The sequence below is a fragment of the Podarcis raffonei genome, chromosome 3, assembly GCF_027172205.1.
Source record: "Podarcis raffonei isolate rPodRaf1 chromosome 3, rPodRaf1.pri, whole genome shotgun sequence".
NCBI classification, from domain to species: domain Eukaryota; kingdom Metazoa; phylum Chordata; class Lepidosauria; order Squamata; family Lacertidae; genus Podarcis; species Podarcis raffonei.
In genome coordinates, this window is record NC_070604.1 from 88,407,672 (window position 1) to 88,423,751 (window position 16,080).

A 16,080-nucleotide genomic window follows, 5' to 3' on the forward strand; every position below is an offset into this window, starting at 1 on the left:
TCACTCTAATACTGGAAACGCTTACTTTAAAACTGAGAATTTTACCGACTGTAACAGTGGCATACATTAGCAAACGTCAGACACTTTGGCTCATCAAGACTCACTCCGGTAGTGGATCAGCACAGACAATATTGCAGTGGTACCAACTGTGACACTATTAATTTATTAGTTTTTTTACCCTTCATTTTGGCACCAAAGGAGCAGCCCAGGCTGCTAAACAATAGCATTAGTATACCAGCCAAAGAAAAACCTTGAACTTTCCTGCAGTGACTCTGTAAAGTCACAGAAATGGCACAGGATAGACCAGGAGCTGCCAGTGTGGTGCCTTCCATATGTTGCTGGCTTTCTATTCCAATAATTCCTGGCCATTGGTGACACTTGCTGGGGCTAATGGAAGATGAAGTCCAACAATATCTGGGGGGCATCATACTGGCTATCCCTTGCTAGATCATGGAACTGCTAGGGCTTTGAAGCACTGCCCATTTCTTCCTTGCTTCGGCCAACATTTTTTGTTTCAATTGCCTCAGTGAATGAGCGGGATGAGTTCCCTCTGAATGGTGCATGAACCGATTTCTACTTTTTCCCCTTTGTAGCCTCTGTGTAGTCCTACAGAAAGGACATGGTGCTGTTACCCAACAGTAGAATCTCCAGGACTGGGAAATATTTTGCACTACTGCCTTGCTCATATCAGCTCTTTTCCCCACAACATGCACTGCATAATGTTTGACAAAGGTTAGTAGAGAGGACTACATAGAAGCTGGTGGACATCTGGCATTAAGACCCTTTCATCTAATGCTACTGAAGATGCTTGAGCACATGAAATTGTAGAAAACACTTGCATTAGCAAATGACATTGTCACCTCATTGCTGGATAACAGAAACAGACTGTAGTTATGATCCACCAAGAAACTGTCCAAGAAGAAGCAGGGAGTCCCTTGTTTTCCACTGCAAAGCAGTATTTAATTAAGAGGTATATTGTAAAGCGCGTTCTCCAATAAATGAGAGCGTGTGTTGCGGTGTGGGCTGTGTTGCCAGGCAGGTTAATTGTTGTTGCCTGGTGCATTGATTGGATAACTGGGTTGCTGGGGCAAATTGTATGTAGCAAATTGGTGGGTGGGACCATCGTCTTTAAATGTTGGGGCTCTCTGGTTTTCTTTTCTCTTTTGCAGAGTGCATCGGATCACCCGCCCGCCCTGTTTTCTGGTTGACCTTGCTTTGCCTGTCATGGGATCGTCTGCCTTGGTGCAGGGGCCTAGTAGGAATTTTGCCATTTGGCTGATTGGCTGGTGCCATTTGGTTTTTGCCTACTACTTAGCAATTCTTCACAACTTGTAAGGTTGCGGTTAGGCATTGGTTATTAAAAGCTGTTGGTGGAGGGGTCAGGATAGGCTGTGCCTGCCCCTCCAATTGTGCTGAAGGGAATTCCGTTAAAGGAATCCTGGGGCTTGCCACGATTTCATCCAATCCCTGTCATGGGACCAGGGCCGGCAAGCCTTGGGGAGCTGGTTGGGTGAGCAGCGTGGGACTGACGCTCAGCTCAACTTATCCCCAACATTGACTTTCCCTTCTACTGGCTTCCGATCAGAGCTCGGAATGTCAGTTCTGTCCCAGGCGGGGGGACAGATAGTCATAACCAATGTCTAAACAACCACTCACTGATTTTGTATTTTAATAAAGTTGTGGCCAAAATAGTGCCCCAAAACTAAAATTACGTGTGATGTGTGAAATTATTTGAGGGGTGGCCTGGGGACCTACACACGCAAATCAAAATTAAGAGCACTTTTAATATTCAATAAGCACAAAATATGCTGTTTCAAGTTTATACTTAGTGTTTTCAAAGTTCAGTTTTAAGCAGGTTATAGCATTTATCTTCAAGTCACTGTTAAGTGCCAAATCTTAACTCATCAATCAAAGGAGGTACTTAAAATGCGCTATAAACTGCAACCATCAACATCAGTTTTTTATCTGGTTTGATCTTCAGTTTCTTTGCCTTCACCTCGGTCCATCACACACTCCAGACACTACACTTATTTTGCAGCTGTCTAAAAATGAGATATGCTGGTAGAATCATTAGGGTTGGGGATGTTTATTCAACATGTGGTTAGTCCAAAAGCAACAATTTGGCTACAGAAGGCAAAGTAAACTTTTTGCAAAGATTTCTCAGTTATAGTAAATCTAAATGTTCTATTTTAAATTCGCATATGCCGAAGGGGGGAAAGGTGTTAGGCACATAGTTAAACAAAGCACATTGTCCATTTCTTTCAGTTCAGACAACTTTTCTCCTTGAATGTCTGACATATACTCAGTTTCTGTGGCTTACAAATATATTAAAGAAACTTTCAGGGAGAGAACACTGTGTTTATGAGCACTCCAAAATCAACAAAAGCCTTCCATTGTTATTAGTATTCGCAAGGCTATGAAACAATACTCCATAGTGAAATCTGTAAAAAAACAAAAAACTGTAGTCTGGCAGGTGTGATGCTTTTCTCTTTTAGCAGAACACTAAGGCTAATGGATAATGTTTTTCAAACTATTTTAATACAGTAGCAATAAAGTCACAGTAGTAATAATTTATCCACAGGTTCTTAATACAACACTCATGTGCTTCTAGGTAGAGATCCTAGAGTTGAAGACCAAAGAAAAGGTGTAAAGAGTATCATAATGGGGAAAGATTAGTACAGTGGTACCTTGGTTTACAAACTTAATCCGTTCTGGAAGTCTGTTCTTAAACCAAGGCGTTCTTAAACCAAGGCGTGCTTTCCCATAGCAGTGGGGGATTCAATTTACAAATGGAACACACTCAACATGTTCTGCTTCCAAGGCAAAGTTCACAAACCAAAACACCTACTTCCAGGTTTGCAGTGTTCTTAATCCAAGTTGTTCATAAACTAAGCTGTTCTTAAACCAAGGTACCACTGTACTAAACACGTGAAATGCTAAGGCAGAAAAGTGTATATATTGGCTGTATAATTCAATAGCTGGGATAAAATCCACGATGGCTTTGTTAGGCTTTCCATGAAATACACCTGCCTTTCTTTGGTCACGGAACACAAAACATTACTACATACTGCATTTCAACAGCTGCCATTGAAATTGTGTTTAAGAAGGAAGTTCTATTAAAAGGTACGGTGCAGTAAAATGGCATAAGGAAAATTATGTTCTCCATGCTATTACCTCAAATAAACTACGCTGGGAGACATTATACTCCTTCTCTGAATCAAATGATTAGCCATAATGCCAAGTGAAATGGAACATGAACATTCTAAAAGCAAACTACTACAACAAACTAATAGCAAAATGAAGAACTGACGTCAACCATACCTGTTCCAAGTAATGTAATGACAGATTGATATATTTGGCTTCTGTCAGCAACTGGCCTCCAACTCCAGTCTTTGCAACACGCTCTGAACCAGCCAGATCCACTAAATGTAGTTTGGAGCGTCGAATGGTTGCAGAACCTGGCTCTTTGCTTGAGATGTGAATGGTGAAAATACAATGTGAACGAGTGGAGGCTTGATTCATTGGAGTCTGTGAGACAAAGAATTTAATAAAACTCAGCTGCAGCCAACTGAAATGCTTACAAAGTAAGGGGAAGAGATATCTCCTGATCATATATAAAATATAAATGTGACTAAGTTAAAAACGCAGGTCAAGAAGATGCATTCAAACACATTATGAACATAGAAATCTGTTGGATCAGACCCAGGTTCCATCAAGTCTAGCTTTCCCACAGTGACTAGCTAGAGGTTCCCAAGAGACAAGACGGGCATGAATGCAATAACTCCCCCCAATGCTCTCATCCCCAGCACCTAGAATTCAGTCCATACTGTCTTTGTATATGGTGGTGAGGAGTCTGTTTATCTATCATGTTTAATATCTCTCTCTTGATAAAACCTGTCTTTCATGAATTTGCCTAATTCCCTTCTAAAACTGTATATGCTAGCAGCCATAGATCCAGTCTAAGTCCCACTCCCTTCTGTTAATGCTTACTTTAGCCCACAAAAAATGTCTCTGCAGCACTTCTCAGAACTCCCTTCTGTTCTGCCCTCGCCTCCATAATGCCCCTTCTTCAGGACTTAGAGCAGTTTAAAATGCCCAGGGTTAGCTCAGCCAGCTGGGTCACACTGAGACAGAATGGGGGAGATATGACAGCATAGCCCAACTGAACCAGGAACTAAGGGCAGAGGAAGGGGTGTGTGGTGGGGGCGGTCCGCCCTGGGTGTCACCACTGTTGGGATACTGCCAGGGAGATAAAGTCCATCTGAGCCCCCAAGCTCCTTGCCGGACGATCCATCGACCTCCCTTAGTCACGCAGTATCTAGCAATTATAGCGACACGAAGCCTCAAGAGAAGATAGCCACATTCTTGGACTTGTGCACACTCTATCAGCAGAATTCACACAACAGAAGTTGCACAGCATGAGAGCAGAACATGCATATTTACAGTTTATTTGGCGTTGGTCAGAACAAAGAAGGCATGACCGTCTGCTCCGACTGCTCAGGCAAAACAACAGAAAACGAAAGGAACATACAACATAAACATCCTGTGAGACAGGAACTTACGCAGGCTGTTATACAAACATCCTGCTCCCTTTTAAGGTGGCACGGAAATATCCTAACAACCACTGAGGGGGGTGACAAAATGCCTGGCAGCACTCACCGCGGGGCCTGCAGCGCGCCTGAGCCATGCATCTCTCCTGGGAGTGATGTGGTGGCTTGGGCACCCGCAGGTTCCATGCTGCCCCAAACAGTCCGCCCGCCACCTCCCCCTCAGCTATAGGGCGGCTGAGTGGGAGGAGGCAGACAGACTCCTTGGAGGCCCCACAGAGCATCCTGCCCCAGCTGTGAGCAGGGCACGGGCACCACCCCAGGCACCCGATCGGCTTGCTCCACCACTGCCAGGAACTTCTTGACTCAGGCAGAGATCCACTGGATCCTTACCCCACTCATCCCAGCAGATCTTGCTACAGGGGAAATTTGCCTGTCTTCAGCCTTGTACAGTTTTGACACAATCTCATTGTGGGTGCATGAAATGTGCAAATAAATGCAATCATGCAGTATTATTTATTTATTTATTAAATTTATTTGCCGCCCTTCCTCCAAAGATCACAGGGCGGTTTGCAGTATTAAAAAATGAAGACTCAAAATACATACCAAGAACAACAAGAAAACCAATAACCCTCTCCCACAAACACATTTAAAAGGCGACAGATAATTTAATCAGCCAAAAGCCTGGTTATAAACAGACATATAAATGTCTATAAACAAACATTTTTGCCTGGCGCCTGGTAAGTTATGGTGTTATAGATGTCTCACACTAATACTGGCCAGTGGTAAATGAGTACTGCACACATTTCATGAGTGAAGTATTCTGACTTACATAATTTTTATTCCTAGTAGAAGTACTTATGTCAGAAAGACTAGAACTCAGCTTCCTAAAATGCCTAGGCCACAAGTAGTTTTTTCCATCACCACACCCTTTCTACTATATGCCATAGAAATCACTGTGAGACAGCAAGTGGGGTTTTTAAAAAACCCTTAAATTATATTAACAAGATTTAACTTGATGCTTTGCCTTATCATTTACTGTCTATTCCATGTGGCAGTTCCAGTAGACAGATTTCCTCAAAACAGAAAATTCCACAATCGTATGTAAGTCAATAACATCATAAACTATTAATCAGATGCAATGATGGAACATTAACGTAACTATAATGTATTTCTACACCTTTGGCTTTTTTTGCCAAAAGAGAAAAATCATTTATCAAAATTGCCACTAAAGCAAGATTACTGTCCCATTTGTGCATCTTTTTTATGAAGCTCCATTGCATATCCACTAGGCAACTATTCAGACAACTTGAAATTAAAAAGAAAGACAATATTTAATAAGGAGTTAAGAGTCCACTACAAAGATTTTGCTGGTGATTTCAGAACTCTTTTGGTCTTGTTAAAAACATCCCAGACATATGTGTCTGAAGTCATGAAGATGAAAGGGGATTACAGAATGGGTCAATTTCAGAACAGATGGTTTCTATTGCAAATCTATATCTAGAAAAAATATATGGATTCCAGTGACTTGCAAATAACTTTTTCTATAACAGGATTCCATGACATCATAAGCTACAATGCTTCAATAGTTCTTGGCATCATGAGAGGAGCACAAAGGGCACAATTTATTCAATTCAAACAGTTCCTGTGACAAACCCAGAGTTTATGATGGCTGCTTTAAGTTTCTGCTTGGCTACAATTGTACTGTACTGCCTTCCCCCAAGTTGAGAGAGCAGCAGCAACTGCATAGCTCTCAGCTATTACATGGCAAAATAGGCTCATCTCTATCACATGCCATCTCAAAATACCCAATGCAGTTCATGCTAGGTCAACCCTTGTTGTTCACTAGTGGTATTTTAATGTCTGGATATAATAAGGTGCATCAGTTTGAACAATATTCAATATGTCAGATTTTGGTTGGAAAACTGCTGAACAGCTATTTCACATTTTTATTCCCTTATATTTCTAGTATTGTGGTATTGTGAAATTGTGCAGCTTTGCCAAAATTAAAACAAAGATAGATACCAAATTCAAACATTTATGACGGCAGCTAATAAATTTCAGTAATGACACATTTATTACTGTGGTCACATGAAAGATTACCATCCACAGCTTTGTGAATCACCAGCAACGTAAAATCTTGAGGAATTGGATGGCTTACTGCTCATGTTATTAAATCCATTTGAAGAAACATGGGTCACGTGAACTGAAGAGGCAAATTATTTGCAACATAGAAGATTTCTGCTAATGCAATGGAACTTTCCCTTCCTCTCCTCCTTTCCTGCAGCTCCCCAAAATCTGCTTTGGAGTGTTCTCCAGAAAAGATTCCGGGGTGAGAACAGTAAGACAAAGTCCTACTTTGCATGGAAGTCTGCTTGTACACTGAAATAATCAGATATCACTCACCATCAAATTTAATACACAAAGTTCAAATTATCCCTGCGCATCTTAGAAAATACTTGCATGGGCATTTTTAATTATTTTTTTTTAGATGAATGGGTGCACTGATTCCAACCTTTCCTTATCAACAAACCACAGCATGTTCCAAACTCAATCTAAGCTAGCTCCATATTCATGGGATTACACAAACGTTATGGTTTCCTGTGGTTTAGCCCCAGCAGTGCCCGTTAGTATGACACCTTCTTTATATATGAACAAAGTAGGATATACTGTACATGTAAAAATCATTCAAAAAAATTCAAGCCGATTCTGTCTTTTTCTGGCAGCAACAATAAACTGTCAGCATTTTACTAGTGAAAATAGCAATTAATGAGATTTTTGAGAAGGAAAAGTCTCTTGACAATTTGGAATGGATGCAGAAAATGGATTATAAACCATCCCCACCCCCCAAAAAAGTTCCAGTTTGTCTCTAAGGAAGTCTCTTCTTTATTTTCAACTCAAAATGCTTCAAAACACTAGAATGGTTCTTTAAAATCTGCAAGATTTAGAAGAATAAACTAACAGATAATGATAATAATAGGAACTAAAAGAGAGGTAACTCCAATATGAAGGTCAGGAATAAGTGTCCATGGTCATCTTCAGATATTTAAAATCCTTACTTTTGATTGAAACATATGTGAACACTGCCAAAACTCTTTGCTCTAGGCCCTCCCAAACACAACTGAGAGACAAAATACTGCACGTGCACTGCATCCCAAATTGATGCAATAGTAGAACAGAGCAATAAATCGTACAGCAATAAAATCCTGTACTGAAACATTTCCATTCTCATTAAAATAGGCTACATTTGTATTAAGGAAAACTGAATACCAAGCTGGAGACTAAATTGCATGCCTTCTTTGATCTAGCTTCCTAACAAAACAAGATTTGAGATTTCTGAAGCATCTGCATGCTATGAGTCATTATTTCAACTTTTTCTGTTGAATGATAAATAAAATCCTGCAAAGAACTACTCACACCGTAAAGCCTTTTTCAACTTGAAAGGACTACGTTATTTTGAAAGTTCTGTAAATAGAAACTGCACTCTTTAGTTTAGATCCATTTCATTTGTGTTGGCTGAATGGCATAAAGAAAGTGAAATCCACCTGGAAATCCACCATTGGCCATTTCCCGGTCTCAAGAGATTGCCAAGTCTGAAGCAATAGCAGGAAGACATGGTACAGTCCTTCAGGACAGCCTCAATTCTGTGAGCCAGAAGACTTAGCACAACTCCTTTCCTGATTAGAAGTTGCAGCTTCATTATGTCTTGCTATTGTGGTAGCTTTGTTGAAATAGAATCACAGATTTGGAAGGTACACCAGAGGTCATCTATAATCAACCTTCTGACAATGCAGGAAATCCACTGCAGTAGCATCCCTGATAGATGACCATCCAGCCTCTGTTTAAAAAAACAACAACCCAATGCAACCTCTGCTGTGTTTAAAAAGAAAAAGAAAACCAATGCAAGGGAGCCCATCACCTACCAAGGCAATCCATGCCATTGTCATTCCATTTTCCCAATGTGAAACTGTTAGTTTGCATTCTACGATCTGGAGCAACAGAAAACTAATTTATTCTGCCATTTATGTAGCAGGCAGCCTTTCAAATATTTGACTATGGCTATTATCTCTTCTCCAAGCTAAACACACCCAACTCCTTCAACTGTTCTTCATAGGGCATGATCTTCAGACCCCTCACCATCTTTGTCACCCTTCTTGCGACATGTTCCAGTTTGTTAGTCTCTTTCTTTAATTGCAGTGCCCAGACCTTGATACAGTACTCCAGGAGAGGTCTAACCAAACCAGAATAGACTGGTGCCATTATTTATTATGATCTGGATGTTATTTCTTGTGATTCTGTTGAACTGCATTCACGTTTCACTTGTGGTCATCCTGTACTGTTGTCAAGTTTTGTGCCACCCATTCTATGTTTGTGCATCTTATTTTGCCTAACTAGGTGCAAAACTTTACATTAAACTCTGGTTAGAGTGTGCTGATGATAATACCAAGGTCGTAAGTTTGATCACCGTATGGAAAGCTGCATATTCCTGCATTGCAGGGGGTTGGACTAGATGATCCTCAGGCTCCATTCCAACTCTATAATTCTATTATTCTAATATCATTTTGCAAATCACTACAAATTAATTTGGGCCCGCCTGACCCATTCTAGTGATTTTTAGCTGCCTCGATTCAATCTGTGTTTGGCACAAATAGTTACCAGTCAGCCTAATTCAGTTCATGATTTGGACAAATGTGTTGCACGATACCATAAAACATGCATTTCCATGAAAAAAGATTTAGTAAAGGGTAATTTTACACATATACTCAAAAACCAAAAATTACGAACAAATCTGGTTCTTTTACCTAGAATTACAAGCTCAGAAAAATTAACTAATGTGCAATTCTTATTTAATAACTTTAAGAAACCTCTAAAGCTGGCTGAATTTTTGAGATTGCTTCTAGTGTTCCGATTTTAAAAGCATGTAACTTTCTTAATAACTTTTCCTGCAAATGTTGGCTTTGCTGTAAGGACATGAAAATGAGCCATAAGAACTTGACTATGTACTTCAGGCCTAGAGACTATGTTTTGCAGATGTTTTCTGGTTGCCATAGTAGCTTCTGAATTTGTCTCTTTCAATATGAAGTTGGTAACCTGGTTTTAAAAAATGGCAAGAGTCAATCTTGTAGTATGCTGCTTCATCAGAAAAAATACTGACCAGTTAAAAATAAAAATAAAACTATTTTTATTTCTCTTTTGGATGATAACATAGCCAGATATCCAGTGTTAGTATTAACATATACATAATCTTAAAAAGCCAGACCATGACATTTTACACAAGCCAGAATGAGTGCTTCAAATGTGCCAAAAATTCTTGCTTTCCAGGTGCCAGAAATCAAAAGTCTTTTTGCCTTGTGTTTGAAAATTTCCCACTGAATTTTTTTTTTGCTGCTCTGAAGTTGTCTTATAGATTTAAGCAAAAGAGCTCTTCTCACTAGTGAACTGAAAGGTTTCATACCCTTGTTAATAACGCCCATTGTTGCTTTTAGAAGTCGTTTTCTGAGTCTTTGTGGATATATACATCATGCCATGAAGATCTATCACAGTCATTCTCAAATACCATATGTGTGAACCTGATGTGGATGTGTTATCTCATTCCTTTTTCCTCACTTCCTGGCTTCACTCACAGCTCTTCTCATAACACAATGCAGTCTACTATCACCATATGGTAATGACCGTATCGAAATGGATTGAATGAAGAAGTCTAGCGTCTGCTCAGATCTCCTCAAGCCTCAAAATCAGGCTTGCCCAATTCACATTGGTCTATGATCCAAGCATGAACTCAGTTTTCCATACAACAGAGTTTGCATGGATCTCATGCAATATACCATCAATTCAGATGCACCAGGCCCATTGGCAGACGAACTCTGTGTAACAAAGATGTCTGGATCAACCCCACTGTGTGGGAATCCTTTGCAGATGACCACAGTGCCTAGAGACAGACAGACGTCATGTATCCATAGCAGTGACCAGAAGAGGAATGACCACTAAGAGGATCACAGAGAGAAGTAATGCCATGCTGCATCTGCAGCAGCATAATCAGACACCTACATCTGCCCCAGCTGCAACAAAACATGTCTCTCCCATATCAGTCTCTACAGTCACAGCAGGCACAGCAACTTTCCAACAGTTTGTCTTCACCCCCAAAGGCACACTCCTGCATTGCTGACCACATAACACTAGTAATAGCACAATTACACTGTCTGCCGATACATTCCGAGGCCCAATATAAGCTGCAGGTTTTAACATATAAACCCTTATGTGGCTTAGAGCCACAAAAAAATGACTGCCTTTCCCAACAAGAATACATCCAGACTATGTTCATCCAGACCTTACAAATGTCTTCTGGGGCCCTTCCCCATGAAGCCCTACCCCTGAGAGATGCTCAAGAGAAAGTGCCTTTTTGGTTGTGGCTGTCTGCCTATGGAATGCTTTCCCAAGTGAGGCTCACCTGGTGCCAACACTGACATCTTATTGGCACCTGGTGAAGATTTTCCTCTTCACTTGGGCATTTGATGGAATTTGACAAGTTTCTAAAGTTGATTGTAAATTACTTCAAGTCTTGTGTTAAATGACTTACAAAAGAGAAGGAAGATATTAAGTATTTTGAGTTCAACAAGAGGAAAATTGAACTGTTTGCAGCCAAAGGTTCTCACCTCTGCAATCATCCTGTTAGTGTCTCCTAAGAAAAGAAGGTTCAGGGCTTCCTCCTCATTGGTTGCTTGCTGCAAAGAGAGATGTTTCAGATGAATGTTCTGATCAGGATCTTCCATTATTGTCACCTTTCTAGAAGAAGAAGAAGAGGAGGAGGAGGAGTTTGGATTTGATATCCCGCTTTATCATTACTCTAAGGAGCCTCAAAGCGGCTAACAATCTCCTTTCCCTTCCTCCCCCACAACAAGCACTCTGTGAGGTGAGTGAGGCGGAGAGACTCCACTGCTCTTAACCACTACACCACACTGGCTCTACAGTACAATAAAATAAAAATAAAAACAAGATTTAAGTAAAGCTTAATGTCGGCATTTTGGGCACAAAATATATTGCAGCCGTTTTAAAGAATCCATAATGTATTTTGTGAATAAGTAAATGCACAGATATCCTGGATTTCCCCCCCCCCCCGAACACAGAATCATAGAATCTTAGAGCTGGAAGGGTCACAAGGGTCATGTAGTCCAACCCCCCGCAATGCAGGACTCTCAGTTAAAGCAACCCTCAGGTTGTGTCTCTTGGCGAAAAGAAATTTCCCAGGTGTTCATATCAGAACTACCAAAAAAAACCTGTGCAACACTGCAGTTAATATTCAGACAGGCCCATGAAACATTTCATAGGCAATGTGGTGATGGTTTTCCCCACCCTCAGAATACATCCTTTCATTTCCCCCTTTATCTTTGATTTTATTTCCTTTCTTCCACTTAAAGACTGGCCCTAATTCAAGAATGACAGGCTACAGTATAAAACATGAACTAATAAGGATCATGACACAATTATAATATACAAGCGAAAAAATTCTTGGGACAGTTCTAATAATGCAGTAGGCAATATCCTATTAGTAATTGGCCTCGCTACATCACTGCCAAAAAAATTTAAAATGCTGATCAAAGAGGCATGCCTTCAGCTGACACCTAAAGCTAAACATTGTGGTCTGCACCCCAGAAGTGAGTTTGTACCTCAGTCAGAAGAGAGGGCAGTCCATTAATGGGATGCCACCACTGAGAAGGCTCTATCCCATTTTACTTGACCAGGGGGGAAGGAAGGGCCTCCACCACACAGATGTTCCTTTCAGCATTTGGGCCCCAAGATGCTTAGGGTTTTATGTCAACTTAACAAAGAGAAAACTTGATGGTTGTGGAACTTGTAGACCTCATCTGGACCTGAGATTGTGCATGACTTTGTGTGTGCCTTACCAAAACAAGTCCTCATATGTTAGGTTTTCTTACTAGCTTGGCTGATGCAACCAAAGAATTTGTACAGTACAACTTGGCTAATTCTGTTTTATGCATATTCCACCCAGCTTTAAAGAAGTCTACAAATTCCATCTACTTAGCCAAATGAAAACATTCTTTGTTTATAGAAAAAACAAAAATCCTGCTTCTGCCTCCTCTCCATCATTATGGATAAGTTAGCAGTACTTTTCCATATCAAGGTCCAAGTTAGGACTAATTCTTATGGATTTTAGACATTTCTACCTGTATTGAAGGAATGGAGACAACTTTATATAGATATAAAGCTAGCAGCAGCAACTTGAATTATGAGAAACAATATACTGAACAGTATTAATAGTTTCCTCTATCACTTCTTTCTTTTTTTCTTTTTTTCTTTTTTTTGAGAGGGACAGTTTGACACTGGAAACCATCGACATAACACTATCTAATCAAACTCATATATTTTTCTGCCACTATGGAAAAAGCTGTACTTATTGGTAAAAAAAGTAAAGAAAAAGAAAAAAAGCCAGAATGAGACAGGGTGCAAAAATCAAGTGTCCAGTAGGAATATTTGTCAGGTCTAATTTTCTTAACTGCCAATGGTGACCAAAAATCTATTTTTGCAGCCCTTTTCAAATCACAGATATTCTTTGTTTTAGATGTATCTGTGAAAAAATGACATCTCTGTAAATTCAGAACTCTTTTCAGAATCCACAGCAACCCTATTAAATACACATTTTAACTCAATTGTTCCCACTAAATGAATGCGATCCAACATAATGCTAAACTGACACATTTACTTTCTAAAAGGTATGGGAAAGGAAATACATTAAGAATAACCACACCTAAATCTGAAAGCACTTGTGGGTTTTTAAAAAGAAAAATGTAATTGTGCGTCTAATGAAGGCTGGATTTTTTTTTGGGGGGGTGGAATGAAAAGATTTCTGATTTTTAAAAATGTTTCACTCACGGCAAATCTTCTAGTTTGGAGGCTTCATGTCGCGGGTCCAGCAGATCATAGCCGCACTCATTATAAATTTCTAAGTAGGAAATATGTGTTGTGTATACTTTGCTGCTATCCTGAATTGGAAGAAAAATAAAAAGATGGGATCAATAGTTATCTAAAAACCTAGGATACACTGACAGTACATATTTTGTGTTGTTTACCTTCTTACAGTATGTCCTTTGAAAGGTTTACACACATTATTAGAAGGTGGTTCCCCCCCCCCCATTTTTAATTATAATGTTCCATTATAAGCATTTTGGCATACTGAGAAAGACAGTAACAAAATTAAGAATAAAACATGGTAAGACTATAAAAAAAGAGCAACAGCAGTACAACTGGTTACTTATTAACCTTCCTCAAAATATGTTATCACATTTATTTAATGGTTCCATACTTGTACAAATATATATGTTCCATGTTTCTGTGACCAGATCTGTCTGCATTCTCCTCTTGAATTGCTTTGTTGGCTCAGACAATCTGAAAACTGATGGGAAGCGGAAAATAATAGTCTGCTGAGAACCTACAATCTTTCATTTGGGAGAGAACCCAAGAAAGGCATCTTCCCCTTTGGACCCACATGGGGAACAGCATCACTTCTCACTGCTTTAGGTAGGTATCGGTATCGGTGTGACATCAGCCACCAGCCCCCTAATCTCCATGTGCATCTCTGAATCTTCAGACTAAAGAAATAGCACAGAATTGCCATCATTAATAGGTCTGAAAGCAAAGGGTCAAGAATTAATGTGAGCTTACAGAGATCAGCAACAAGCAGCACAGCATTACCAATGATGGACAAGGATCAATGGAAGACAGCTTGCTGTCCATTACCAATGCTTCTTTGCAATGTGCAGCCTCAAGAGAATGCTGGTTGTGTTCTAAGTTGTGCCCATCAGTTCATGTAGGACAGTGGAGAGCCCAATAGGCCTGGCAGTGCCTCACAGACACTAATATACATCCTAGATTGCACCATACTTATTTGCAACTTGTAGAGGTTCCCTGGCAGAATGTCAATGTGGAAAGGGTTCTCTGAATGTACAAAGCCTGAAAACAACTCATATTGCCCCTTTGGGTATGGAATATGCTCCTATCAACCAAGGATGGCTTACTGAGGTGGTGAGTTATTTTCTATTTTACTAGGCTGCCCATTGTAGGAAGACACGGAAGGCTATGGATATTACAAATATTTGGGCAGGACAACTCACTGTTACTCTTTCCCCCTTCCCCAAAGCCCGCCATGGATTACGATTTACAAGAGCCAGCACCTCTCCAAAGCTACACATTTTCCACTCCTACCGTGCCACCAAAATGCCATGGTTGGTGCTTCCGCAAACATTATTCAAACCATACACAAAAAACTGGGCTTGGCGGTGTAAGAGAGAAATGTGTATCCATCTCAGTGATTCCTTGAGTGTCTTTAGACTGAGCTTTGAATTCTGAGTACCTTGGATTAAACATACAGTTCCTTCAAGATAATCCACATTTCAGTAAATAAGCTTTCCACTAGCTGTTTCTAACACAGCAAGGTAAAAGGGAGGAGCGGATGGCGCTGTGATCTAAACCACTGAGGCTCTTGGGCTTGCCGATCGAAGGTCAGCGGTTCGAATCCCCGCGATGGGGTGAACTCCTGTTGCTCTGTCCCAGCTTCTGCCAACCTAGCAGTTTGAAAGCACACCAGTGCACATAGATAAACAGGTACTGCTGCGGTGTGAAGGTAAACAGCATTTCTGTGCGCTCTGGTTTCTGTCACGGTGTTCCATTGTGCCAGTAGCAGTTTAGTCATGTGGGCCACATGACCCAGAAAGCTGTCTACAGACAAATGCCGGCTCCCTCGGCCTGAAAGCGAGATGAGCGCCACAAACCCAGAATCACCTTTGACTGGAATTAACCATTCAGAGGTCCTTTACCTTTTACCTTTACCTAACACAGCAGTTAGAAGAAAACTGAGCTGGAAGTTGCATGCAGCTCTAAGGGTATGCACATATGCTAGGACCTCCAAGCAGGAAGAGATGAGAGAGTGCCAGCTCCCTGCCTAATGTGCAAGAATATACTGAATCTAGCTTTGCCTAGCTAGAGATCCCATATGTGGGACCACAGACCACGAAGACCCATTCCAGTACTAAACTGAGGCAATCCAGTAAGTGAATTTTTTCCTGTTTTAAAATTTGAACTTTTTAAGCCCAGTTATGTATATATTCAGACTAGTTCTATGCCACCTTTCTGCCAAACAGAGATACTGGTCAAGGCTTATAAACCAAAAACTCTTAACTCAGTTGCAACTTGGATGAACAAGCAGTGATAGTAAATAATATCTGAGAGTTTCAACTCAGAAGGACATAAATGTTCCACTTTGGCTTTGCCTCTATTGGTTAATGAGGTGATACAACTGATATTTCAACATATAAACAGAATTTCATTTTCTCTTTTGTGGAATATGGCAAAATACCAAGGTCCTTTCATTTCCTGTTGCAGAAGAATCATTCTCAGACTGTCACATCCTATTTGACAGGAATACTAACCTCTTCATTAACTTATCAGTTCTCAATCAGTTTAATAAAGTTTCCACAGTGCTTTGTTCCCTAGATCCGATTAACAAAATCCTTTACTTCAA

General features: G+C 40.3%; 1 protein-coding gene across 4 annotated transcripts in view; it reads right to left on the bottom strand.

The window, feature by feature from the left end:
• Positions 1-16,080, bottom strand: part of KIF6 (kinesin family member 6) — a 157,021-nt gene that overhangs the window by 123,524 nt on the left and 17,417 nt on the right. For all 4 annotated transcript variants that reach the window (XR_008329668.1, XR_008329667.1, XM_053382935.1 and 1 more), the window contains 3 exons: positions 13,437-13,546; positions 11,201-11,330; positions 3,322-3,528 (listed from right to left, as the gene is read on the bottom strand). Coding sequence is in view for 2 of the 4 variants with exons in the window: in XM_053382935.1 (XP_053238910.1) it covers positions 3,322-3,528; positions 11,201-11,330; positions 13,437-13,546 (447 nt within the window). In the remaining 2 variants the exon portion in view is untranslated. The remainder of the gene's footprint in view (positions 1-3,321; positions 3,529-11,200; positions 11,331-13,436; positions 13,547-16,080) is intronic.